Here is a 27,878-nt window from a genome sequence, read left to right on the forward strand (position 1 = left end):
GTTTTTTTTTTGTAAGGGCTTACTCTTTCAGGCCAGACTGGCCTAGAACTCACCGCCATCCTCCTGCCTCAGCCTCACAAGAGCTGAGATTACAAATGTACACCACCACATTCAGCTGGCTTTATTCTTGAAGCTACATAAATCCAGGTGCTTTATTTCATTTTGTTGTCGGGAATCTTGTGTAATGGTATATAATTTCGAGTGAGCTAGCATGTGCTACTTAACCTGAAATGAGCTTCTGGGAGTTACAGTTCCTGAAGCCTATGTCTCTCTGGATGGTGGAAGAGGGGTCCTCAGCTAGTGTCGCTCAATCAAAGCAGAACACTGCACTTTTCCCAGCATGCGTTTCCATAGCAAGAAAGGATCCGTGTTAAGTTTATAGGGTGTGACAAGCGGAAGAGCGCCTCAGAAATCTGCTTTGCACATTTTTCAAACCTTTGACAGTTCAAAAGCATACACAACACCTCCCAGTTCAGGAATGTCGAAGCACTTTTTTTCTTCTTACATCATAGCAAGTAACCTTTTAGATGAGGCCGTGGACATGGCCTGAGGAGTTGGAAAGGAAGGACAGATTCGAGACCTCCTGCAGCCAAGAACGTGCTCCGGGGCCAGGCGGACTCGCGAGTCTCCATCTTGTGGGGCGGTCGGATTCCCCAGGGCTCCCCGAGTCAGGTGTGTGACGCGGCGCCGCGGGGCCTCTCTGCTCCTCGAGGTAGGATCACGGTCCCTAAGGCAAAAGGCTCAAGTGTCTTGTGCAATTCAGGACTGTAGTGAGGGACACAGCCCTGGGCTCCATCCCAGTGTTTTACGATTATTGTTCTCGGGAGCCTGGCTCCGCCTGAAGGCGCGCACACGAGCAGCTCCGCCCCGCCCCCGAGTCCACACTGTGCTCCCGGGGCGAAAGGTTCCCGCCCCTCCGGCCCCGCCCCCAGCTTCTGCGCTTGCGCTCTCGTCGCCCCGGCCGGGGATCTTTCCCTCCCTCGCCCCCTCCTTCAAGCCTCCGGGCGCGCCGCGGGCGGGGCCTCGCGGGAGGGGGCGGGGCCGGAGCGCCTCCGTGGGGGCCCGACGGGGATTAGTTGGTTTCGGAGAGGAGGAGGAGGAGGGAGTCGCGATCGCCGAAGACAAAGCCGCGTCGCGTCCGGGGGACCGGCGAGGGGAGTGGGCCGGGGGCTCGGTGGCGTCCCGGTTGGCTGAGGGGATCGGCGCGCCGCTGCCTTGCAACAGGTCGGCCTCCGGGCGCGCGGCCTCGTCCTCGCTCTGCTTCCCCGGGGCCCGCGACCCCCGGGCCAGTTGTGCTCGGCCAGGCCGCGGCCGGACCCCCGCGTCCATGCGGTTCGGGTCCAAAATGATGCCGGTAAGCAGGTGGGCGTGCTGGGGCCACGGTTTGGGGCCCGGAAGTGTGCGGGGCGCGGTGGCTGGAGCAGCCGAGCCAGTCGAGCTCGGGGCTTCGGGACTCCGAGGCTTCGCGGTGCCCGGTCCCCGCTAGGGTCACGATGCTGCCTCGCAGGTCAGGGAGGCAGCCCTGGGCCGCCGCTCCAAACTTTGCCTCTCGGATTGAGACATTTTGGGGGGTTGTTTTGAAGGTCGAGAGCCACGGCACTGGGCTGTTCTTTTAATTGTTGAGGCTTTTTACAGGAGTGAAGCGTAACGCTGGAAAACGCTTGCCTTTCCTTTTCTTTATTTCTGCCAACTCCCCCCCCCCCCTTGAATTTCGATCTGATGTTGGCGATAGCAGCCAAGGCACCCTATCTCTTTGTGGAAACAGGTTTTAGTAAATGTAGCCTTAAAAGTTTTAGTTTGCAGGAAAACTTCTGTGACCCGCTCCTAGAGCTTGTTCTGCAAGACCTCTGAAAGGAGTGAGCTCTTCAGGCATTCAACTTGGTCCCCAGATCACAGGTGATCTGCAGCTTCGAAGGAGGTTTCTGAAAAGCCACTTTTCTTCAGCGAGCGCAAGATTTGGCTAGTTGTGGTGGCCTCTATAGTCGTAGATTTCCTCTTGGGTGCTGTATTGCTCCTCTCATAGACAGAATCAATCTTGCAGTCAACTTGAGTTCTTTTTATTATTTTAATCATAATAATAATAATTTTATATATTCTTCGAAAAGTTCATGTATTTGAATCATAACCATCGCTAAATTCCATTCAACCCATGTTCGTATAACTTCACTTGTTTAAGAAAACAACACAGAACACCTGAAACAACCTTTTCTTTTGGAAAATCCTTGGAATAGAGCAATGAAATATGTGTGGGTGGGTGGGTGAGTGGAGAGGTCTGTTTTGTTTGTTTTTGTAATTACACGTGCAGTATATACTATATTGTCTCATTGCCCCTTGTGTTGTGGAAGATGTCTTAAATTTTTCTATCTTATACATACACATAATAATTTGATTTTTTTTTCTGGGGAGGGGAGTTAGATGACTTGGGATGTTTTTTATTGGTAAGAGTCAAGAAATTTGGAATTGTTAGCATTTTGTGTCTTCTGGTTTAGTATTCCTTCTGTTTTTATTTCTTTGTTGTGAAGAAAAAACTTTTGTAGGTTGTCTACCGTTTTTCTCTGAGCAGTAAAAGGAACAGAGTAGGTATTTTTGTTGCAGTATGGCTTCTTCCTGGAAGATCAGTTCAGTAGCAAGGTAGCCTTTGTTTTGTTTGTCTTTTTCCACCCCCCCCCCCTCTCTCTCTCTTTTATTTTTTGAGACAGGGTTTGAGACAGGGTTTCTCAGTGTAACAGTCCTGGCTCTGTAGACCACGCTGGCCTCGAACTCACTGAGATCCACCTGCTTCTGCCTCCCAAGTGCTGGGATTAAAGGCTGTGCCACCACCGTCCAGCCGTTTTGTTTTTCTTCTTGTTTTATGTAGGGATGTTTTCCTCCCAACTACATAGAAGATTCTGAATTCTTATAAGAAGTTAGGAATCTTGGAAAGTCCCTCAAGTAGCGTGGTTCTGACTGCTTTTCTGATGTCAGAATCTTAATAGAACAGGTGTAGTGTGCATGAGGCCCTTTGGAATTTTGCACATTAGTAATCTCAGATATTTATAAAAAGCAAAACTCCCTGCTTCAGCATCTGTGGTTGGGGATGGTAGAGTACTAGTTCTCAGTGTAGTCTGGAAGAGTAGAGTTACTCTTTAAGAAGGAAGGGATTAGTATGGGGCCTGGCTGGCGCTACATAAAGCTCTTGAATTGGCAACAGTGATTGCACACGAGGGTCTCGTTCTTCCATACATAAGATAGATTTTCATTTAGCAGCCTTGTGTTCTTTTTACAAAAGGTTTATGTCTGTGAGTGTTTTCCTCGTGCAGATGTCTCTGTGTATGAGCTAAGTGTGTGTCTGGTCCCCGCAGAGGTCAGAAGAGTTCCTCAGATCCCCTGGAACTGGAGTTTGGAGTTGCCAATAGTTGTGAAACTGCTATGTAGGTGGTGGGAATTGAACCCGGGACCTCTGTAGGACTAACAAGTTCTCTTAACCGCTAAGCATCTCTCCAGCGCCCAAGCCTCAGGTCGTATGTGTCTTTGTTCTTGTATTATGAGGGTACCTGAAAAGGAAACTTCCATGTGTGTGGTAGTAAGGATGAAACCCAGGCCTTGTATACATGCTAGACAAGCATTCTGTTACTGAGCTATAAAGCCCCTAAAAGTTTATCTTGGTTCTTTGAGATAGACTGGTGCGGCACCTACTCTGTAGCCCAGGCTGCCCTTTAGCTCACAGCAATTCTCCTGCATCAGTATCTCAAATGCTGGGATAACAGGCATGGGCCACCATTCCTGGCTTAAAACCATATTCTTAAATGTGGTTTTTTGTCTTTAGCTTTTAATATGCTTGGAACTTGATTCTAGTATGAGGAAGGTTTTGTTGTATTTTGTTCTTACTTTGGGAAACTAAAAGTTTGTCAGGAAAAGCATCATACTAGTGGAAGATGGACACTCAAAATGTGGATCAGTTGCCTTGTGCTTTTTTTTTAATGTGGTAAAATATACATAATTTAAAAATGTACCTTTCTAACCATTTTCAAGGACATTTTTATGGCACTAAGTAAATTCCTTGGTTTGTTTTGGAAGGCATTTTGGAGTTCTGTTGCCTTGTATTGAATACATACAAAAAATGGTATTCATGTATTTTCTTACCAAATAGTACAAACTCAAGTAGTTTTCCTTTATGTGGGACACAGTGATAATTGGTTACAAAGCGGGAGTGAAGATGCACTCTAGCAGGCTAACTAAAAATAAACAGAACCACAGCGCTAATGATAGGGTGCTGTGAGTGGGAATGACGGCTCCTCTCGCTTTCAGATGCCCGCCATGGCCAGCATCTGGAGCTCTGTGCTGTCTCCGCCAGTTATGAGGGGAAACTGAGTCTAGAGCCAACACCTTGCCTTCATTTCAGAAGGGTTGTTTGAACCTGGACAGGGTGCCGTTTTAGTTTTTCATTCATTGTAACTGGTTTTCAGATGGAGGCAATTATCCAAAACAAAAATTCTTACCCACTTGAAAATTATACTAGATTTCTTTTATGTATGACTTTTCCTTTTGTGAAGTGTTATATGCCAACAAAAACAGCATTTTTATGAAAGAGCTTATCAAGCTCTGAAGGAATTTACTGCTCTTTTCAGAAACCAGTTTCTTAAAATTTTAAGTTCCTATCTGCTATTGAAATGGTAAATTAAAAAGCAGATTCCACCTACAAAAAGCTATCCCCTGTAGTTGCCAGTGCCCCATAGAAGGCCTTGGATCTGCCTGTGTGGCACATTTGGGCACACTGGTGTAGACAGTGGGGTGTGCTGGCCTGTGCTATCCGGCAGTGCCTTGTACACAGGGTGGCTATTGTGAGTTAAGAACTGAACTTGAAAAATGATTCATTTTAATTATGTTTAAATAGCTGTGTGTGCCTGGTGGTGACTGTTTTGCATGCGCAATCAAACCAAATGTCATCATACTACAGATAATCTTTCCAGACACACTGGCTTGTTTTAAAAAGCTCAGTTGATCTGACCATGGTTTAGTTTCAAGTTTGTGGCTTTTTTCCTGTCAGTGCTGCAGGGGCATAACCACTTGGAGTTGTTTTGTAGAGCTGGAGAGCAAACCTGATTCTGGGGGCCTCTGTTTGTCCCAGTGACTCTGTGAGCAGCGTGGCCCCTGGTCAGCAGTTTCTCTGTTCTGTAGTTCTGCTCCTTCGCAGACCCAAAGCCCCACTTCTGCTCAAGTACTCTATTTCCAGAGGTCCGGTTTTATTTGCCACTTTTAGGAATTTGGGGCTGGAGAGATGGCTCGGTGGTTAATTGCACTGGTTGCTCTTCTAGAGGTCCCACGTTCAATTCCCAGCACTCACATGGCAGCTCCCAACTGTCTGTAACTCCAGTTTCAGGGGATCCAATGCCCTCACACAGACAGACGTGAAGGCCAAACACCAATGCACTAAAAATAAATATTTTTTTTAAAAAAGTTTCTGATGAGAATGATTAAGCCTGTGTAAATTATGTGCTCTGATAGAATTCCTTCCAGCGGACTAAGAATATAAGAATATGTTAGTTTTTATTCCAGAATGAAGTTTAGACTCAGTTCTTAAAGATGAGTTCCTGTCTCTTATAGTTGTAATTGTCAAAGACTGTTGAATCGTCTATTTTTAAAAATGTGTAAAAGATCTCACATTTCATGTGTTTGAGTTTTGTGGCCTTGTGACTTTAATTATATTATGTGTGATTTCACATTTGAAATTTTCTGACTTTTTTTTTGCTTTTCAGAGAAATCAGATTTAAGACAGCATAAAGGAGTGTAAGCAAGCATGCAGTGCCCCATATTTTAAAAATTAAAAAGAATTAGCTTATCTGGAAGGGATCTTGGGGTGTCAGTCTTACTCTTGAGGAAGAGCTGGCAGTCCCCCCTACCCTGCAGCCTCTAGGAACAGTGAGGTCTTTCTGTGCTAGAGCTCTTAAGGGATCCTTTGCCCTTATCTCTTGGTGATCTGTGGCAGGTGGTACTCCTTTCTAAGGCACACAGAGCCCTTGGGAAGTCTGGAACTGGCCTAGGTTTCTCCAGTTCACACAGGAGAACTTTGGAGCAGTGCCTGCTGGTCTAATATGCGGTCATATGTCAGAAACCTCCTCTAACAACTTCTCAAAGAGCGAGAGGTGTGGGCTGTAAGAGCTTTGGAATCCAGAGGGTTCTTTTCAGTTCATGCCCCTTAATCAAGCCAAACATTATTTAAATACTGTGTTTTGATAGTATGCTAGGTACTAAACAGAACATTTTTTTCTTATCTGTTAGAATTGAGAAAAATGTAGATAAATGACCACATTTGAAATGTGCTCTTAGTTGGAGTGGCAAGGTTTAAGATTCTGCATCTGTACTGGATGTGGACCGTTGGTCATAGGAGCTCCTGAGAGGAGGGGGCACGAAGCAGTGTCATTAAACACTCAGTACTGTTTTGTCAGAGAAGTGCCAAGTTCAAGTGTAGATTGTAGGTAAGAGGAAACTTGGCAAGTGTAGTTTTTTTCTATGTAAAATAATTTAGAAGCTGATTTATTTAGATTATACTAGCACCAAATCATCAATGAAAATAAATGCCCAGTTGACTGGTCATAACCGCTGGACTTCTGAAACATATATTAATTGCTTTCTTAGAAGAAATTTTTAAAAGATTTAATTTAAACCTTATGTGTATTTCTGTTTCTGTGTGAGGGTATGTGCCCCTGAGCTCAGTAGAGGCCATAGGTAGGGGTCAGATCCCCTGAGCCGGAGGCACACGTGGCTCACAACGTTGGTGCTGGGAATTGAGAAGTACATGTTCTTAACTCCTGAGCCATCTCTCCAGGCCCTTAGAAATGTAGGTAAATTTCACACATACCAACTAAAAGCCCCATAGAAAAGTAGAATTATAGAAAACCACAATGAACAATTTTAAAGTACCAATTTAAGCCACTAGTGATAATAAAAAAGATGGTTAGGACACTTTACTGACCTCTCACTGTGGGACAAACTGTTTGAAAACTTGGACTTGGAGGTGGTGTGAAGTGGAAGGTGGGAAACCCAGCTTCCCTTGCAGGTCAGGCAAAAACTTCTGTCTAGAGCCCCTTTGTCTAACACAGCCCTGTGACCTAGAGAAATCTTTCTAACTGTCTCCTTGTTACATAGTGAAGTTGGTCTTTGCATTTTCAGACAGCAGAATTTGAAGCTCAAAGTCGTTTCAGTAATTTGCTTCTGGCCGTTGTGCTGAAGTGAGATTTGAACTCGCTGGTTGCAGACACATGCTCTGGCCAAGCTTGCAAGCACTTGGACTGTAATGCATTTGCAGGACATCATTAGCATTTGGCCAGTGTTTAATATGATAACTTCCAAAATTGCTCTTCGGAAGCTAGAGAGAAGGCTCACTGACTGAGGTCACTTGCTGCTCTTCCACAGAATTGGAATTGGCTTCCTAGCGCCCAAGTCAGGAGGCTCACAACAGCTCCTGCCTCTGGGAATCCAGCGCCCACTTCTGGTCTCCACAGGCACCTGGACACACATGCATATACTCTTTCACACACACATATACACATAAATAAAAATAAATCTTAAAAATTCTCTCCAGAATGTAGATAATTTTTGAAGTGGAAAAAGAAAACAGGTATTTTCTATTTAAATGCACATTAAATTGAGAAAATTGGTAAATCTGTTACCAAGTTCCCATTGAAAGGGAGGTGGTGACCTGCCCCTAAGTAGAGGAATTATCTCAAAGGCCTTTAAAAAAATTCCCCCTCTACTACTATAGAGAGCGCAGATCTTTCTCATTCATAGGGAAAGAGAAGGGGCTTAATAATTATCTGTTTATGAGGGATAAATCTCCTGCAGTGGTTGTTTTAACAGGGCGTGAAGGAGATGGTGTTGAAAACAAAACAGAAGGGACAAAGGGTGGAAGAGAGACATTGGAGATGTTGAAGACAGGGAAACGGAAATGGCTGGGTTCATTCTCTAACCATTTCCGGTTGGTTGGATGGTGCAGAAGTGTTGAGATGGTGACAGGGTGGGAGCACTTCTTCTGTGTCCTTGGGACTGTCCCTTGGGTGAGGACAGTGAGGGCTGATGTGCATGGAATCCTAATTGGATCATGCCTCTTCTTTCTTTCTCACGATGGCTGTTTGGGGACAGCACATGTTCAGCACATGTTAAGTGAATGTCCACTCCATTTCAGGCTCCTTTTTGGACATCATGGATGCATAACAGAATAGGACAACATTCAGGGAGACTACCTCTCATGGAGCTTGGGGAGATGGAGACATATGTTAAAGGAAGTAATGGCATTTGATGGAATTTCAGTGAGGCTAATGTGACTGGGTGGCTGCTTTACATCAGGTGACCAGGGAAGTGACATTTCTGCTGGATCTGCATAGCAGGAAGGAATGAGCCAACACTGAAGATTTCCACATGGAACATTTCAAGTGGGCAGAATTCCTGTGTCTGGGGCAGATGCCCATCCTGAAGCATTGGAAACCAGCTAGACCAGAGCTTTGGGGGTAGGGGAAGAGTGGCAGGAAGTGAGGTGGCATATACATTTTCTGTGGAGGAGACGTGGTAACCTCTTGAGTGCAGGATAGTGAGAGGTGGCATGATCTGATGTCTAGGAAAGCTTGTTCCTTGGCTGTGTGGAGAAAGGATTCTAGGGCTGCTATGGTGGAAGACTTGGGAAAGACTGCAAGACACTGAAAAATGAACAAAAGGGTCACCTAGCCCCATGAAGGGCCTAGCCAGTGGTAAGAGCTGGTTGCAGATTCAGTGTATACAGTTTACCACTTGTTCTGCCAGTTGTCTTAGGTGACATTGAGAGGTGAGAGGAGAAATAGACTTCCTAGGGCTGGGAATCAGAACAAGGTGGGAATGGAGCTATTTATCTGTCATTCACTTCTTCCCTTTCTTTCTGCACTGGGGATTCAGTTTAGGGCCTTGCAGGTGCTCTTCACAGTGCTTAACAACAGCAGCCAGAACCTGCATGGGTGTCTGTTTACCATGTGTATGTCTAGTGCCTGAGGAGGCTGGAAGACAGTGTCGGGTCCCCTGCAACGGGAGTGGCAGAGGGTTGTGAGCCACCACGTGGGTGCTGAGAATCGAGCCCAGGCCCTCTGAGAGCAGCCAGGGCTCTTGACCACTGAGCCATCTCTCCAGCCCACAGTTTACTTCTTACTTTTGAGACAGGATCTCCGTAAGTTGCTCAGTCTAGTTTGAACTCTGTCTGTGGCCCTGGTAGGCCTTAAATTTACACTCCTGTTTTCTTCCGCTTCCTAAATAACCAGTTGGTTTATAGCATGTGCCACTGCGCCCAGACCAGTTTCTTAACTGGTTAAGTTTTCACGTTAACATGCCCTTCCAGCCTTGTAAGTGCAATAGGAAGCGTTTGATTGTATAGCCATGTTGCTCAAGCAGCTTCGGATCCTGCCTCACTGCTCCTTGATCCCCTTTGTTTTGAAATCAGTGATATTTTCATGTTCCTAACATAGCTACAAAGTAGGCAGAGGCCTAAGGAAATCAAGTCAAGGTGACTTTAAAAACCATCTCTTCATGTTTTCTCCATCACACAAGCTAGTCTGTGAGATAGAGATAGTTTTTGTTAAATGTGTTCATTTTACAACATAGAGATGCTATTTTGAACAACTATTACTTATTTTCATTTTCTGTTTGGTAGGTGTGTGTGGTTGAGCATGCCATGGTGCGTGTGGATGTCAGAGGGCAGCTTTCAAGGGAGAAGGCTCTCTCCTCCGGTGGGTTCTGGAGATGCAGCTTGGGCTGTCGGGCATGCACAGCAAGCACTTTTATGTGCTGAGCTGTCTTGCTGGCCCCCAACACTAGTATTTAAAAGTAGCTCAGTACTTTGGTATTTTTTGGTTGTTGGTCTCAAGAGACAGATTTATGCTTCTTTCTTTTATTTTCTTTCAACCATTTGGTCAGTGTGCACTTAAACCCTTTGACTGCAGTCTCTTTCTCCTTGGGCTCATGCAGTGTTCGCCTTGCTCCAGTTCATACACGATTGTGTATTCCTTGTGGTCTTTCTGAAACAGCAGTTTTCCCCCTTCAGGAATCTCCAAGACAGGCCTCTAATACAGCATAATAAATACCTTACCTGGATATCAAGTTTCTTTGTTATCTAGCCCAATGGAATGAAGCATTTTATGCAAAGGGTACATCCCATTTCAGAAGTTTTAGCTGCCTACAGGAAGTGACTGAAAGATTCAAAATACCAAAGTCAGCATTTAGAAGAGAGCGCCTGGTCACCTTGCTGCCATCTCGCGCTCCTAAGGAATCTCATGGGGCGCCACAGGGCTAGAGGGGTATTGGGTTTTTCTCTTGCTCACAGCAAGTGTGTCCTTTCGCATCTTGCTGCCCATAGCTATCTCTACTCCACTGAACTCCACCATCTTCCTGTGTGAAAGGCAAAATGAAACATTTAATAGTATCTTCATGTAAAACAAGTCACATAATAATAAAGTAGCAATGCTCACTTTAGGGGAGAGCATAGCAACATTGATCTTACAGAATAGTTATAGGCAGGAAGATTATATTAAACATGTATTTTGCTCCTTTTAATTTATTTGTGATTATTAAAGCTACTGGAAAGCAGAGTGACCCCAAGGGACATTGCTTTGGATGATGTATTTAAACTTTGACTGAATTCAGTTTTAGGTATAGTTGAAAAGAAAGTTTTAAATTTGTCTCCAAATAGGCAGTGTTCTGTCCTTTTCTTTTGAGACATTATTTAGCTTTGAAAATGCTATGTTTGTGGATAAATGTTTCTTGAGGCACACACACAGACTCCTGGAGTGTTAAATCTCTGACTCTGTGTCATTCACTCACTCAGGCAGACACAGACGGCGGAGTTCTGTGTCTAAAGCTGAGTGACTCGGGGAGTGGGATGTGGTGGGGGAAGAGCGAGGGCTGTCTGACAGAGAGAGCTGCACTTGGTTGTTTGTGTAGGAGCAGCTAGAGGAGGGTTATGGTCTGAGTTAGTCTAAAATTGTAGGGCTGGCTCCAACACGGGGGGTGGTAGCGGCTGCAGATGAGCTGTTGTTCTAGGAGAGAAGTGAGAAAGTGGATTTTAGATTTCTTACTTGGTAACTGGAAGCTATTACCAAGGAGCTGCTCATTTGATGTACATTGTAGGGTTGTTTATTTTCCTCCTTCTTCATATAGGGTATTACTCTGTAACCCAGACTGACCTGGAAGTTGGGATGATTCTTCTGCCTCTGTGCCCTGGGTGCTAATGTGAGCTACCCTACTCAACAGAGCTTTAAGCACCTCTGATCCCAAAACCTTCAAACTCTGAAATCTTTTGAGTGTGAATAGGGTGTCATGAGTAAATTTCACACCTGACTGATGTGAAGTGTTGCAGTTAAGAAGGCAGCCTGTGTGCTGTATATATCAGTGTATATAAACACGTGAATTTTATGTTTATAATTGAGTCTCTTTAATAAGATTTTTGTGGATAATACCAATACCCCAAAATACAGAAACAAAGCAAATTCTGGAACATTTGTAGCCCTAAGCCTTTTGGGTAAGGAATACTCAACCTTTATTTCCTGAATTGAATTGGAATTGAATTGGAATTTGCTGAAATCAAAATATACAAATCTGCTCTAATGACTTCCCCAGCAATAAAGCATATACTTACCTCCTTAAAAATAAACATTTATATTTTTACATTTATGGGTGTTTTGCCTAGATTTCCTTTTGCCTAGATGCCTGTGTACCGTTTGCGTGCAGTGTCCATAGAAGGCTGGAGCAAGCTGGGAGTGGAGTTACAGTTAGGAGCTGCCATATGGGTGCTGGGAATGAAGTCAGGCTGTTGTTAATCTCTGAGCCTTCTCTCCCTTTGTAACACTCCTTATCCTTGACCTTCCACACTTCAGCGTTGTATTATTAATCTTCCCATTCTTCCCCGAAGAAGGCAGTTTTTCAGCCCTGCTTTCCTATTACTTTCCTATTACTGTGTTTGCTTGATAAGCTCTCAGTACATGAAGTTAGTAAATAGTTGGGGTTGAGAGGAAGACAGAACCAGGAGCTTGGTTAGAGTGACTAATTTCGATAAGAGCCTTGCCCAGAGTTGGATGTAGAAGCAGCTGTTAAGGAGTGGTAGTGTTACCAAAAGTTTTCATGTTTAATTAAAACAATCACAATTGTGAAACTCCCCATGTTGATTATTTTAGAAAATAATCATCTCCATGGTATTGAATGAGTGAGAGCATGTTTTATGTATTATTAACTTTCTCACAGAGTATTGTTCAAATTAAAGCTTCATGTGTTAATAGCCAAGTTCTAACTTCTCATAGGTGAGCCAAGAAATAGTCAATGTAGAAAACAATCCATTGACTATGATTTTGTGATTTTTGCTTTAAGTAACTCAAATCTAGCTGCTAGAGACTGATAGACATAGGTTAAAAATATGCCAGGATAAAAAAGCATGGAAGAGTTTTAATGCAATTGAGTCTTAGCAGATTGGTAGATAGGATTCATGGCACTTGATGAGAATTTTCAACATAGCTTGACAGCCCAGAGTAGACTGTAGGTGGGAGAAAGAACTCTGGCAAGCATGTTAGGCTGTTGTGAGTAGCAATCTTTTGAGAATTGTATTACAGTTGGAATGTCCTCAGGGAGACTAGGAAGGGACTCGAAGATGAAGTATGCCTGGGGCTCCTGAAAGAGGCTCCACATCCACTAAGACCCCACATGCTGCCCTCTCAGATTGGGGGTAATCCCACAATGGCGTCATGCAGAATCTGGGGCAGAGCATGCCTGCCTGAGGAAGCTAGAGACTTGCTGTAGTATACTGCCTGCCAGCAGAGTTGCCACAGGAGCGGGGGACTGACGGAACAACCATTTGAAGCTCTTTGAAGTGTTGTAAGGTGTGTTCGGATTGAAAGTCCCCATGAGAGTTGAGAGATGGAAGGAGACTTTGATTGATGGTGTTCTGTGTGTGTGTGTGTGTGTGTGTGTGTGAGAGAGAGAGAGAGAGAGAGAGAGAGAGAGAGAGGTGGGGGAGGGGGGGGAAGGATGGAGATGGGGGAGGGAGGGAGAGAGGAAGAGGGGAGAGAGACAGAGAGAGAGAGAGAGAGAGAGAGAGAGAGAGAGAGAGAGATATCCAGGTTCTGACATATGGTAGACCTTTACTGTGCTCCTGAGCAACAACATAGTCTTTAATGTTATTTTCTAATTAAAAATGTGATATTATTCTCTCTTTCTCTTTCTTTCTTTCTTTCTTTCTCTCTCTCTCTCTCTCTCACACACACTCACACACACACACACACACACACACACACACACACGACACCTTTGTGGAGACATTCCTTATGTCCTGGTGTTCAAACATCAGGCTTGTGTTGCAACTTATTCACTGAACCATCTCATTGGCCCTGCTGTTTCTTAAGTTCTCTCTCTGGGGACTGGGATGATGGGTCCTTGGGTATAGTACCTGCTGTGTAAGTATGAGGACTTGAATGTGGATTCCCCAGCACACACATAAAAGCTGGGTGTGACAATTCACAACTGTAGCTCCAGTACTGGGGAGCAGAGATAGGTAGGCCCGGGGGTGTAGAAGACTCACTGGCCAGCCAGTCTAGCTAGTTGGTCAGTTCCAGGTTCAGTGAGAGATGTTGTTTCAAAATGTAAGCTGGAGTCAGCCTCTAGCCTCCATGTGACATGCATTTGCACATGTGTATACATGCACATGCACGCACATGCACACACACATCCTTTTGAGTCAGTGTTTGGAAAGGTATTCTTGCAGGGCCAGGTTAGAAGGAGTTTCATGACATTCTTCTCCAGAAAGCAGTCGGGATCTAACAGAATCTAAAACTAGATGGGCATTTCACATTTGCTCCTCACAGAGGAGTAGGAAACCCTCAGCTTTCCTCCAAACCTCACCACTAGCTTAATGAATTACCTAGCAGTTTTTGGGAAGTTTCTTATGTGTTGGGAAATTGGAGATGCTCATTTTTCTTTGACGAGCTGGCCTTTCCCTTGCGCGCCTGACTTCCTGCATGTAAGCCTAGGAAGTGTGTTTTGACAAATGGCAACTCTGAAGGTAGAGTGGTCAGTCTTTACTTCCTGTCCATTGCAACAAGCATCTTAGACCCAGGTTCCAGTTTTCTTCCTCTGTGGCTTCAGGTGGCTTTTAAAACCAAATGACTAGGACCTGCTGAGGCGGCTCAGGGAGTAAAGGCCCTGTTGCCACCCTGACCACCTGAGTGATCCCAAGGAGCTATGTGGTGGGAAGAGAAACCAATACCTCCACACCTCAAGTGATACATGTGTGTACCACCTCCAAAAATAAGTAAATGAACTTTAAAACCCAGTGAATAAGCTGAAACCTGTCTCAGTCATTTTCTGACAGTGCCCTACCTACTACTATCTGTGTGTCCTCGGAAAGGTTGTTCCTACTTCCATCTGAAATAGCTCTTTTCTCTTTGCAAACAAAGCATTCTTATGTCGGTGACGTAACATGAGTTATAGTGACTGCATGTTCTTTCACAGTGGAGCTTTAAACTAAGTCTGTGACCTGTTCCTGTTAAATGAATGTTATCTGTGCCCTTGTGTTTCTGGAAGTTCCGTGTAGATGTGGCTTTGGCACGAATTCCTATGCAGTGTTCCTGGGGTTGCATTTTATCTTTTTCCTGCATATTTTCCCCTGAACTTGATCATTGTAAGAGACAGAAACAAGCAATAATCATATTAGACATGCTTTCAAGCTGTAAAATATTTAAATTTCAACAATATAGTGATTAGCTTGGAACTTAAAAACCTCCTGCCTCAGCTTCCAAAGTGTGAATGCTCCCACGTCTGATTTTGAAATTTGTTTTTCATCATGGTTATTTAGAAGTCACCTGAGCTGAACAAAACAGTAACTGCTTCATTTTGTTTCTGGGAATTAAATTGTAGTGCTGAGACTACCTGGCTCATTTAGGAGAGCACATTTTATTAAAAAAAAAAGCTAAAAGGAGGTAGCAGTGCGAGGTACTCGCATGCCTTCAGCCTTCACGCTCAAGCCACACACAGGTAGTTCAGCCAGCTTTCCCTTCTCTTCCTTATTTTCAAGGAAAGGGAGGAGAAAGGAATTGATATTTATTGGAAACAAGTCTGCATTTTATTCTCTTTATAGCATTTAAAATATAGGTTGTCACATTAAAATTCATCGTTGTGGCTAGGTTTCAAGTCTAGAGATGTGAAGTAATATTTAACCTTTATGACTTGGGTGAACACTTAGGATAAGGAAATGTTTGACATAATTTTAAAAGAATGTTTCAGAGGTGTGGTAACTTCATTTTGTTATTTTGTTCTCATGTCTTCTAAGAGGAGAAAGAGGCAATTCTCTATCTTTTTCCAGAGTCCCTTGGCAACCATGGACGATCTTCTTCTTCTTCTTCTTCTTCTTCTTCTTCTTCTTCTTCTTATTATTATTATTATTATTATCATTATTATTATATATGCCTCCAGGGGCCTCATAAATGACAATCCAACTTTCATAACGGCTCTTGGTAGGTGTCTAGACCAGTTGTGCACCGTCCAGGACTTGTTAGACGTGAAAGGGTCTCAGTTCCGTTCCCATATCTGCTGACTCAGAACCTGTCAGGGCAGGGCCAGCAATCTGTGTTGATCTACCCTCTGTTCTTGCCAGCATTTTAGAACCTCTGCCCATAAAGACTTGCACACTGGTTTCCTCTTGCTCCTGGAGTCTTTTCTTCTTCCTTTCTCATTTTCCACAGATGTGACCAACTGTTTCCTCCTGGGGCCTTTGTTCTCTGTGTGGCATACGTGCCCAACCTTAGCTAGGCTTGCACCTCTTTTCTTTTAGATGGTGGCTGCCTGCTTAAGAACCCTCCCAGCATTGTGGAGAGCAGCTCGGGTCCCCCACAATCCCTTCCTCTATCTCTCTTTGTACCTTAGGAGGGTGACATTTGCATGTGCCCCAGAGCCCCTAGCCATCTGGTTCTCCTTGGGGTTTCCCAGTGGGAAATAGGAGAGCAAGGGAGCTGCTCCCTGTGTCTTTTTTTCCACATAGATTTTGTGTTCTTTCCCTCCCTCTGCTTCATGTTCAGCATTAACTATTTCATCAGATTGTTTCTTTATTAGAGTCCAGACCATAGATCATCTATAACTACTGAATGAGTAGAAAGGACATTGAATCAGAAGGAGAATGGTGGTGGCTACTCAGTCGAGAAGTGAGGATGTCGAGCCTATAGCTTGCTGCATGCTATATGCAAGATCTTTTAGTGGGATCTGAGTAGAACTTAACTGAAGCTGGGGGTAAGGTTGTGTGCTGTGGGCAAAGCCTCTCTCAGAACTAGCTGCAGTGACAGGTGCATCCCATGTGTGCTGGTGACGAAGGGGACACAGTAGTACAGTAGTTGAGACCTAAGTCTGCAGGAAACCTGCCTTGGCTTGGATCTTGGTTTTGCCATTTCATAGCTGTACGACTTGCAGACTTTAGCTTAGTCTCTGCTTCAGTGTGTGTCCACCAGTGTAGTGCTATCTCCAGCGGTTGACGGCACACTGACAAAGACAACCTTGACTGCGTGACACCCACATTTGTAATGAATGGTGAGCTCGTGACTGCCAAGCACAGAACCTATGCAGAGGCACTGGCCAGTGTGTATGTGTGTTTGATGTCGGAAATGTAGGTGGGGTGGCCAGGGAAGATGCTACTGAGAGGGGGCAGATGTGTAGACGGGAAGGGGAGGCCCGTTATTCTGCTTACGAGTGTGCTTAACAGGAACAGTGAGTGCAAGCCTCCAAGGTGGGCACAGGCCTGGCCTGTTGTGTGACAGCTTGGAGGACTCTGGTAGAGCAGAGGCTGGGTAGAAGAAGTGAGGAGTTGTGACACTAATGGTGGCAGTGCTGTTGGTGTGAGCAGGACACGTGGTCCTGCGGTCTGTAGTCGGTACTGACTTATTGTGGCATCTAATTAAACAGCAGTTCTTAGGGAGCAAAAAACCCGTTTTAAATATAAGAGTGCTGAGTAAATAATAATAATAATAATAGTAATAATAATAGTAATAATAATAAAAGAGTGTTGGGCTGGAGAAATGACTCAGTGATTAAGAACACTAGCTGCTCTTCCAGAGGTCCTGAGTTCAAGTCTCAGCAGCCACATGGTATATAAATAAATATTTAAAAAAAGATGAGTATTTCAGGGAGGTACCTTTCCTGACACTGTAGAACAAATGTCGGATTCTGATTGGATCTCCCCAGGAAGCCAACAAAATGCCATTACTGGTCCAGTATTGATTTCACCACAGCTAGTCTGTATGGGGAAAGGGTGTTGGCTCAGGCACTGCCGTGCCCACCAGTGTTAACTCCATGGGGAAGTACCCCGGGGGAGCACTTCTTTCGTATTTCTGTAGTAGTTATGCTCTTAAATATCAGCGCCATTGGTTTTCAGAAAGAAGGCTAGATTGCTGTTAAGTTTGGGTGCCTGGCTAAGTAGAGGGCTTCCTAATGCTTTCCTGCCAGAAGCACAGGCGGCTTGAAGAGTAGAGAGATCAGAAAGTTATACTCTGACCTTGTTTCAGCGGCCAAGGAGATCACTGTTTTTTCGTCACCGAGAGTCTGTCTAAGAGTTGCTGTGAGTCTGAGGGACTGTGGCGTGGCAGAAGTGAGCAGCGGCGATGTTACGTAACACTGTTTATCTGCTGCTGCGCATACGCAGTGTGCGTTCTTCAGATGCTGCTGCTGTGATTTAGTAAACATCTCCAGTCTCAAACTTACGCGGAAAACAGTTCCTACTTTGTAGCTTTAAACTTCAGAGAAAGTTTTGGTGTGAGTGGGGAGAAGTACTGCTTAGTACTGTCGCCGTGGTTGACTACGTATGCTGGGTTTTCTGGCCCAGCAGTAGCAGAGAAGCATTCTCCGAGCTTGGTTAATCTTTATTTTCCCCAGTGTTGTCAAGGCGCTGTGTGTAAGGCCTTGCTGGTTAAGGTGAGACTTTTCGACCCCACACCTTCATGCAGTACAGTTATCAGAGTGTACCAAACCTGGGATAATTGGCTCGATGCATTCAGTCCATGCTAGGGATCCGGACAGCATTTCCCCTGTTTATATGATCTATTTACAATTTTAACAGAATCTACTTCTGCTGTTTCTGGATTACTTTGTATGTGTTAGGTGTTTATGTAAATTAGGAGATGCATTTGCAAAAAGTGGAGGTGAAGTCCCCAAGGAAATGGACGGGCCTTAGCATACTGAGGAGCAGAGCCCAGGTGCCTCCAAATCTGCTGGTCCCCGCTGTGATGTCAGTTTCTGTTACTGTCCGTCCTCAGTGCTGCTCTTTCACAGAGAGCCTTGTGCAGTTTTCTCACTGGGATGCTGGCCAGAGAAGCTTCAGCCTTCAAGGGTGGTCAGGTGACTTGGCAAACCCTGTAAGCCTGTAATGGTGCTGTGTCACTGACCAGAGTTAGATTCTACTCACTCTGCTTTCTTTTTCTGTTGTAGTTGTAAACCCCATACTTTGTTTGAGGCGGGGTTTCTCTGTGTAGCGCTGGCTCTCCTGGAACTCATTCTGTAGGCTAGGCTGGCCTTGAACTCAGATTGCTTGCCTCTGCCTCCTGAGTGCTGGGATTAAAGGTGTGCAACACTACTGCCCAGCCAACCTCGTGTTTTCTCAGTGATCAGCTAAGTGTCATTTGGTGATCCTGAAAGACAGTGTCTGATCTGTTGCTTTCCAAGCTCCCGTAGTCTCTGCATTCCTTCTTCCTTCAAAGTGAAAGAGGGATAACTCCTTACGAGTGTTACTTCATCCTGATACGTACCAGTTCACACGCAGGCTGTGTTCATGGAACTGGAGGAACAGGGTTTTCTGACTTGCATTGCCATCAAACATTTATTTCCACCTTGTTAGTTTCTTCAACATTAGGAATTAACTAAATTTTAAAGTAATTTAATAGAGAAAGATTTACAGAGCATTTTAATTATCTGTTGGACTGAATTTATGTACAAAATCAGGTTGGTTTTTAAATACTAACTAATTTCTACTTGTTAATGAAATATCATACTTTAGAGTAGGTATTGGATTTGATTGAAACATTTCAGTTTTAAATTTTGGGAGTCGTTAATATAGGTACATGATATAAAATTTTTTCCTTGTATGATCTGGCTCCTGATCTTATCCAACACACCATCAGAATATGTACTTAAGTATATTTTTATATATCCTTCCAAAAATAAGTGCACTGGTGTAACATTTACTACTGAGAGATCATATTGAAGCTGAGCTTACAGTTCGGAATTCCCAAACTAAGCAATCCTTCTGCCTCAGCTTCCTGAGTAGTTTGGACTACAGGTGTAAACGGAGGCTGTGCTTTGGTTTTCCAGTGCCTAGGCCTGAATATTTATAAGAAACTAATTAGTTACAACACTGTTTGGCCTATTAGCTCAGGCTTCTTATTAACTCTCATATCTTAAATTAGCCCATTTTTATTATTTTATATTTTACCACAATGCTTGTAGTTTGATACCTCTTGCTTTTGGGCTACATGGTATCTGCCTGACTCTGCCTTCTTTCCTCCTTTTTCTCTGCTTGGATTTCCTGCCATAGGACAAAACAGCTTCTTTATTAACCAATGATAATAAAACATATTCATATCATACAGAGGGAAATCCAACATCAATAGGCATGTTCTACCATGTCTGGACTGTATGACATTCTTTAACTGTGAAAGGATTCATGAAAAGATCTATTTGATGTCTTGCTCTAGCTAAGTTTTTGCTTAAACAAATAGTACAAATGAAACTGGCAGAAAAAGATTTTCTTTGTTCTTCTATCCTGAAGCTTCCTATGACTGTCCTGTGGGGTTTCCCTTTCAGCCAGCAGTATCTGTGCTTTGGGCTTAACAGCCCCCTCCACTTTCTTTCAGGGCAGGGATCTAAGGGGAATGCCACCCGTGCAGATGAGACAGGTGATGGTTTCCTATGTTTCAGGTGTTCCTGACGGTGTACCTCAGTAACAGCGAGCAGCACTTCACAGAAGTTCCTGTTACCCCGGAGACTATCTGCAGAGATGTGGTGGATCTGTGCAAAGAGCCTGGCGAGAGCGACTGCCATTTGGCTGAAGTGTGGTGTGGCTCTGGTATGGACCTGGCTTTCTGTTTGAGTTCTGCTGTCTTCTGTTGCTTTGGGGTTCTAGGATTGGCACTGTGGGAACACTCGTTTTCACCTACAGACAGCAGGGTAGGCTACACCTTCGGAGGTTATATTCTTCCTCCAACTTTTGATGACAAAGCCTTTTGTTCTTCTCTTTTCCTGCAACAGAAGGAAGTCACTGAACAAGTGTTAGAGGTCATAGGTCTTAGAACAGATGACAAACGTATAAAATGTGTTGGGTGGAAGCTTCTGGGGTATTGCTGTGGTCAAGTACTTGGTGCTCAGAGTTGTTTTTTTTTTTTTGTTTTTGTATGTTCAAGCTTTTCTTGTCAGACATTGGGGCACACACCTTTAATCCCAGCACCTAGGAGAAGAGGCAGGCAGATCTCTGAGTTCGAGGCCAGCCTGGTCTGCAGAGTGAGCTCTAGGGCCGTCAGGGCTACACAGAGCAACTGTAAAGCTTTCCTCAGTTGGAAATGTGAGACACTCTTCCTCTCCCTTCTTGTGTCCTTGTCGTTTCCTTCCCGTCCCCTTTAATGTTGGGGGTTGTCTTATTTTCATTTTTCTATGTAAAACTCTCTGGAGCAACTTTTGCCTCATAGTTCAGGTTGTTGTGCATCGTGCTGGGGACCTCACAGCAGTAGGAGCTTAGGGAGCAGGTCACACTGCAGCTACACCCAGGAATGCTTGCTGGGGAAAAGATCCATCCTTAGCCCAGAACTTTAAGTGTATCTGTTGTTCACTCTATAGATATTAAAGTCTTTTCTTCCCCTCCCACCTTTTCTTTTATTTCTTTTCTGTCTGCTTATGCATCTACTTGGAGAGCATTTCTTGGATGCCAGGGTACTAGATTTTGAGGGATCCAGAGATGGAAATTTCCTGCTTTCAGATACCTCCCAGTGCGGGAGAAAGAAGCAGGTGTCAGCTGGCGTCCCTTACAGTGCTGCGAGGGCCGTGGCAGTGGCGTGGGTACCAGGGTCAGAGATGAGTGCGAGTAGCCGTCTGTTCGGACTGAGAGTTTGCATGGTTGTAGAAGGCAGTTAAGTGCATCACTGGACTGAGAGTTTGCATGGTTGTAGAAGGCAGTTAAGTGCATCACTGTTACTGGGAGTAGAACCAGGACTTCAAGTTGTTTGTTCCACCCAAGCAGATTAAGTTCGGGGTTAAGTCACAGAATTAGCTGCTGAATGCCTGGCCGCGCTGTCTCTGGCCATGTCGTTTATTTAAGGCACTGAGAGATGGTGTCTTTGATTACTGATAAGTGTATAGTTTTCATAGGACATTTCATAGGACATTCTTACACAAATTATACTGATGTCATTGAGAACTCTGGGTTTATGCACTTGCCTTCTTCTCAACTGGTATGTTGAGGTTTTTTTTTGTTCAATCCTTTTCAAAGTGGAAGGTTTTTGTTTTGTTTTGTTTTGTTTTTAAATAATTCAAGATCCATCGACACTGAAGCTCCCAGTAATGGAGTGTTCAGCTGTGTCCTTTTTGCTTGTTTCTAGAGAAGTTAATGAAAGGCGGTAGTCTTGCTGCCAAAGAGCCAGATAGATATCTTCTCATTGAAATACTCTTTGCAAATGAATAAGTTTCACTCTTAACATTATTTACAAACTGATAATTTATAAATATTGGGTCTGGGAAGTTGGCTCAGTGGGTAAAGTGCTGCACACAGCATAGGCCCATGTTTGTATCCCCAACACTCTCATAACTGGATATTGCTGCAGGCTCTATAACCCCAGCGGTAGGAGTGCAGACAGGGGGATCTGAGGGACTCCTTGGCTAGCCAGCTTGGCTAAAATGGCAAAAATTCAAATTCAGTGAAGAGACCCTGTTGCAAAAACTAAGGAAAGTGAACAACAACAACAAAAACCAGATGGTGGTGGCACACTCCTTTAATCCCAGTACTTGGGAGGCAAAGGCAGGAGGATCTCTTTGAGTTCAAGGCCAGTCTGGTCTACAGAGTGAGTTCCAGGACAGGTTCCAAAGCTGCAGAGAAACCCAGTCTCAAAAAACCAGAAACCAAAAACCAACCAAACAAACCAAAAACCCTAAGGAAAGTGGAAAGTGATGAAGGAAGACATCCTGATGTTAGCCGCCACATATGTACACATGGGCAAAACACATCCACACACGTGTTCGCGTGCACGTATACACACCTGTATACTCATACAAGGAAAAAAACTGTATTAAAGACTTGGAATTAAAACTTGAGCTGAGGCCATTGAGAAAGGTATTTTTAATTTTTTATTCATCTATCTAGGGGTACATAGACCATTAGTGTTAGTGAGAGTGGGTCTCTGGCTATGAGGTTCACACAAACTGTTAAAACCCTCAGGAATTAAATGGCATGCTGATAGACTCTTAAGGACCTGACAACTGATGTACACCCATGGCTTCTTTTACTTTATCATGACTTAACAGAGATTGTGTGGAAAATTTGTGACGTTCCATTTTTCTGAGTTCTATTAATGGAAGAAAAATACTATACAAAATACCAAGTATATTCTGTGTTTGTAACATAGTTTATGTCAAGGGTATACTTGTTTTTATTTTACCTGTAGATAATGTGTAACTTTTTTTCTTTTAGAACGCCCAGTTGCTGATAATGAACGAATGTTTGATGTTCTTCAACGATTTGGAAGTCAAAGGAATGAAGTTCGTTTCTTTCTTCGTCACGAACGTCCCCCTAGCAGGGATATTGGTACATAATATTCTATGAATCATAACTAGTATTAAAGCTTTTATTTTGTGCATTGTAATAGTTGGGGAGAAGCATAGGATGAGGAATTGGGGAATTGGAGAGGTGAAGGGAAGCTAGGAAGGTAGAGCAATGGGGCAGGTTTCTTAGTCTGTTCTGACTGATAGTGGGGTAAAAGATACAGTTTGCTAAAGAAGGGAGGAGTTTGACTGTGGTTTTAATGGGTAGGAAGGAGTCTATAAAGCAAGAAGTTGAAACTAGAGAGAGGAGGAATGTCACTGGGTACACCGAGGTCCCGAAAATGGGTGTCTCCACCTGAGCTTCTCCTCTGAGGTAAAAGGAGGCATCTGGACCTCCTCACATTAACAGGAAAGAGAGAAAAACACACACACACCTAAGTCCGGGTGTCTGCGGGTGCGAGTTGAGGTGTTTCTCACCTGAAGACATGGATTTTCTTGGGGATGGCGATGGAGGTGGGTGAGCCGCTGAGCTGTTAAGAGGAGAGCATGTGCATGGGAGAAGTAGGGTGCTGGGAGCATTGCGGCCACCTGTTGAGATACTGGGGACCTGGGCTTTCCCTCTAGGAGCGCTCTGCAGCGCAGGAGTTGTGATGCAAGACAGACTGGTCTAGGGTTGGGTTAGTTAGGCAAGGTATCAGCTAGGTTTTGTGGGTGTCTTAATGACGTTTCCTGTTGCCCTGAAAAAACACCTTGACAGAAGATACTTAGGGAAGGGAGGGTTATTCTGGCTTACAGGTCAAGGGTGTGTTTGGCAGGAAGTCAGGCTGGTGAGAGCTTGAAGCAACTGGTCACCTCACATCCAGTCAGGACGCTGGATCATAAATACTAACGCTTACTTTGCTTTCTCCATTATGCACAATTCAGGTTGTTAGCCAGGGAATGGGGCCCCATGCAGTGAGCAGGTCTTCCAGCCCTTATTATCTTGGTCCAGACGCTCCCCCTAGGCATGCCCAGAGGCTTGTTTCATGGGTGTTTCTAGATACTGTCAGGTTGGTAGTTAACACTAACCACAGCAGTGGGGTAGAGATAAAGAAAGGATGGGTCCATGGGGAAAGAGTAGATTGCATCTAGGAACCAAACCTCATAACTAGATTATCAAACAAATGTAGTGAGGGAGAAATGAGTGATCGGAAAGTCGAGATCTCAGCTGTAGACCGCTCTCAGCGCTGTTCTTTCAGGGAGACCCTGGAAAGGAGCGTGGCCACAGAGCACAGATGGTTTCCTGGGTAGCAGGGTCCAGAATGAAGGCTACTTTGAGGGCATAAAGAAGGGGATGGCTAAATCTTTATAACCGATGGTTGTGACCTGAGTTGATATAGGACAGGAGAGGACAGACAGTAATACAAGTGCAGACTTGTGGGCTACAAATGCTTTAGATACTGAGAACGTGGCCTTGTCTGTAAGATGCAGATGAATCCATGTTCAGTCTGGGGAAGAGTCCTTCTCATTGGGAATTGTTCTGTACTTCCAAACATGCTGGGATTTTTAAAGGAAACTTACAGACAGTTTTCTTGGGAGTAAGAATGTAGATAACATCTTAGTGAGTAGATTGTCTAACTTCCCAGTTTTATTATTTGCTGTTATTTTAATCCGTGTCCACACGGTACCTGACCATTCTGAAATGATTAGTGTCAGGGATCAGAACTGACTAGTTTGGCACCTTCTACTCTGCAGATGAGAAGTGCTGATACGTCGGGTTAATTGGCTTGCCGGGCCACACGCTTGGTGGCAGAACCAGGAGGGAAAATTCGAATCTCCAGACCAGGCTGACTTACAGCCTTTTAGTTTCTCTGGTGTTCGTAATTTTATTTTAAATATACATAGAGTTCCCCCTGAGCCTTCTTTTAAAAATAAATTTTACTTGACATTTACATCATTTTATTTTGTTCTTTATTAACATTACCGTATACATTCTAAGTTCTAAGAAGTTGGAATTTGGCTATCCATCTCCCAGTTCAAATGTCTTGCTGTGTGCAGCTCTGGGTGAATTAGTAAATGGTCTCCCAATAGTGCATCATGCAGTTTCGGAATGTTCGTCATGTGAGAAATAAAGTGTTAACTAAGACAAAGGAGCTGTCTGCACACCATTGCAGACACCAGTGCCGCACAGTGTTTAGTTGATGGAGAGCAAGATGGCTTTCCTGCCTGTTGTAGGCAGGTCTCTACTTCCCTGTTCAGTTTAGACTGCTAAGCATTGGGAGACCGACGAAGACTATGACCCACATTGTGTTTGAAATTATTTTTAAAACTTTTGCTTTTTACTCTAATTTTGTAACTGACTACGAATTTTCCCTATGACAGAAAAGAAAGCAATTATTTATACTGTAGAATGAATATATATATATATATGTTTTTTAAGACAGGCCTTCTCTGTGTAGCTTTGGAGCCTGGGTACTCTCTCTGTAGCCCAGGCTGGCCTCGAACTCAGAAAAGTATTTTCTTCCAGAGATACTGTAATAAATGATTCAGGTTATGTTATTAGAGAGCTAAACAGCATTTAAAAGCTCACTTTAGAGTTCTGTAGGAGTATAATGCTTGGCTCTGAGGCTAGCTAGTCATGTTTATTTATTGACAGAAGAGTTTATCCTAAGTTTCTTGATGGGTATGCTAAATATTTGTTTCAAAGAAATGTTTGTCTTAAAGTCTCTCAGGTAATTTTAGTGATTGTTGTAATTTCTGGAAATTGTGGGTATGAGTTTAATACATTTAAAAGTTGTCCTTGTTGATATTTCATATATGTATTAGTTTAAATTTATTCCTTTCCTTTTAGTGCATTGAGTGGTGCCAAGATATATGTTTTGGCTTGAAAAAGTCTTTTTAGTCAAAAAAGCAGAATAGTCAGTAATTTTCAGTTAGCCAGGAAATACTCTGCTACTGAGCTATCTCCATATATTACAGCCTGCTTACATTTTAAAAATTACACTCATATTTAATCCACATATATATAATAAATATATATGTATATATTTGTGTGTGTGTGCTGATTCCGTGGTGTGCCTGTGCTTGTACTGTGGCATGTATGTGGAAGTCAGGGGAAAACTTAAGGGAGTCAGTTCTCTCTTTTCAACCTGTGGGTCCTTGGAATCAAACAGCTCATTTGGCTTGGGGGCAAACATCTTACTAACCTGTTGAGATTTTGCTGGTTCCCCCATCCCTCTTTCTGTTTTGAGACAGGCAGGCTTGGCAGTTGGGCTTCTCATGGTTGATTCTCCTGAGTAGCTGAGATTGTAGACTTGGGCCACCAGGTTCCTCTGAAGCTATTTCAGTTCTTCACTGCATGGACTAGAGCTAGGAGGAACAACATCAGCAAATGGTACGAGTTACCTGGAGTCAGATACAGTAATTCCCCCCGTTGTGAGTGAATCAGGCAGCTTCCTAGGGAATAAACAGGTGGAAAGTGAGCTCCGTGTTGCTGCTCATTGTTTCGGATAATTACGTTTTCAAAATAAGCCTAATTATGAGACCTACACTCTATTGCTGTTAGAGACTTTATGTGAACATTCAAAGTAAGGATCGGATCACACAGCAGTAGAACAGACAGGAGGAAGGAACTGCTGTAGAGTTCTCTCAACTCTAGTGTAATGCGTAGGTTTTCATTCTGTATTTAGGGAGTGGACCAAGAGCTCAAGATCCAAGTGTAAAAAGAAATGGTATGAAAATTCCTGGTGAGCATCGGAGAAAGGAAAATGGAGTAAGTGGTTCTTCTTTATCTTACTGTACGCCACATTGATATGTTTTTAAATGGTAACTCTCACTCTCTTATTTTCTTGTTCAGTGGATCAATAATAACTACCTTTGAAAGGCTTCTTCTTTTTTAACCATTTTAAAATAAAAAAAAAGTAATTGTTAAATATTTGTGGGGACTGGGTCAGAGGGCAGTTGTGAGCTGCCTGCTGTGGGTGCTGGGAATTGAACCTGAGTCCTCTGCAAGAACAGGATATGTTCTTAATCACCAAGCCATCTCTTCAGCCCCGTAAATACTTTCATATATATTCTTCCATGATTCTTGTTTGGCTATTACTCTTAAGAAGCTAGCTTATGGTAAATGTTTATATTTAAATATTAAATATTTTTGGTAAGTATACCATAAATTCACAACGAAATAAATGTTCAGCAATTTCCAGGAAATATTTGGTGATTTTATTTGTTGTTATAATTACTTTTAGAAAGATAGAAAATCATTAATTAGTGATCTTGCCGTTGTATATGAACTGAAGTGTCTTGAACACCTTTCAAGGTGTTCTTTCCAGAGCCCAGAATTTTGAATATCATTCTGGATTTCCTGCATTATCTTACTCTACCTTATAGTTAATTTTTGTCAGAGTTCCTGATATCTAAAGTTTCTGCTCTACATTCCCGCGAGTACTTGCTGCTCTGTTCTTTGATTCACAGTTAGTTGTCTTACTGTGATGGTCAGTGGTGGTTGACAAAAGTGGTTTTCCTAAGTGTGACCTAACATCATCCCTCAGTTGGTGCTTCCTGTCCCAAAGGAAGCTTTATGGGAGTGGAATTACGCTAAACAAAATTGCCTCATCATTCATTCATTCATTCATTCATTCTTCCTGTACAGATCAGGCTAGCCTTGAACTTGTGATCATCTTCCTGCCTCTGGATCTTGAGTGCGGGATTATAGGTGTAAGCTACCATACCCAACTTTAGACTGTTTTTTGGAGATTGGAAAGCGTTATAACTCTTGCCTCGGCCTCCCCAGTGCTTGGGGTTATAAGCATGCACTGCCAGGCCCATGCAGTGCTGACTTAATGTTGCAGTCATGTTTTGATGGCTGCGGTCTAGGTTTGCTGTGTACACCCTGGCACTGTATTTATGCAGCCACAGTCTGCTGTAAATTAATCACAGGACAAAGTAACTCTGACCAAACTATTTAATTTAAAATTTACAACTTAAAAAATCATTGGCCTATATGTTAGTATGTTTTTATATCTTAATAAGTCAACTCAGTGAATTATTAAAGTAAAGATTAATACCCGAATAATTTTGTTATGATTAGTTGAGATGGAGCTTTTCAGTAGGCCTTTGAGTGGAATCTCTGAACGTCATATGGAAGTGGA

At 43.6% G+C, this 27,878-nt stretch overlaps 1 protein-coding gene across 2 annotated transcripts in view; it reads left to right on the plus strand.

The window, feature by feature from the left end:
• The first annotated feature begins 1,042 nt into the window (after positions 1-1,042).
• Tp53bp2 (tumor protein p53 binding protein 2) overlaps positions 1,043-27,878 on the plus strand; it is a 51,517-nt gene continuing 24,681 nt past the window's right edge. For both annotated transcript variants that reach the window (XM_041635452.1, XM_041635453.1), the window contains exons 1-4: positions 1,043-1,354; positions 19,924-20,071; positions 22,679-22,792; positions 26,418-26,500. In XM_041635452.1, the coding sequence (XP_041491386.1) occupies positions 1,328-1,354; positions 19,924-20,071; positions 22,679-22,792; positions 26,418-26,500 (372 nt within the window). In that variant the 5' untranslated portion in view covers positions 1,043-1,327. The remainder of the gene's footprint in view (positions 1,355-19,923; positions 20,072-22,678; positions 22,793-26,417; positions 26,501-27,878) is intronic.

The sequence above is a fragment of the Microtus oregoni genome, unplaced genomic scaffold, assembly GCF_018167655.1.
Source record: "Microtus oregoni isolate MIOR12 unplaced genomic scaffold, Mior012 000047F_ref0000412, whole genome shotgun sequence".
In the NCBI taxonomy this organism is placed as follows: Eukaryota; Metazoa; Chordata; class Mammalia; order Rodentia; family Cricetidae; genus Microtus; species Microtus oregoni.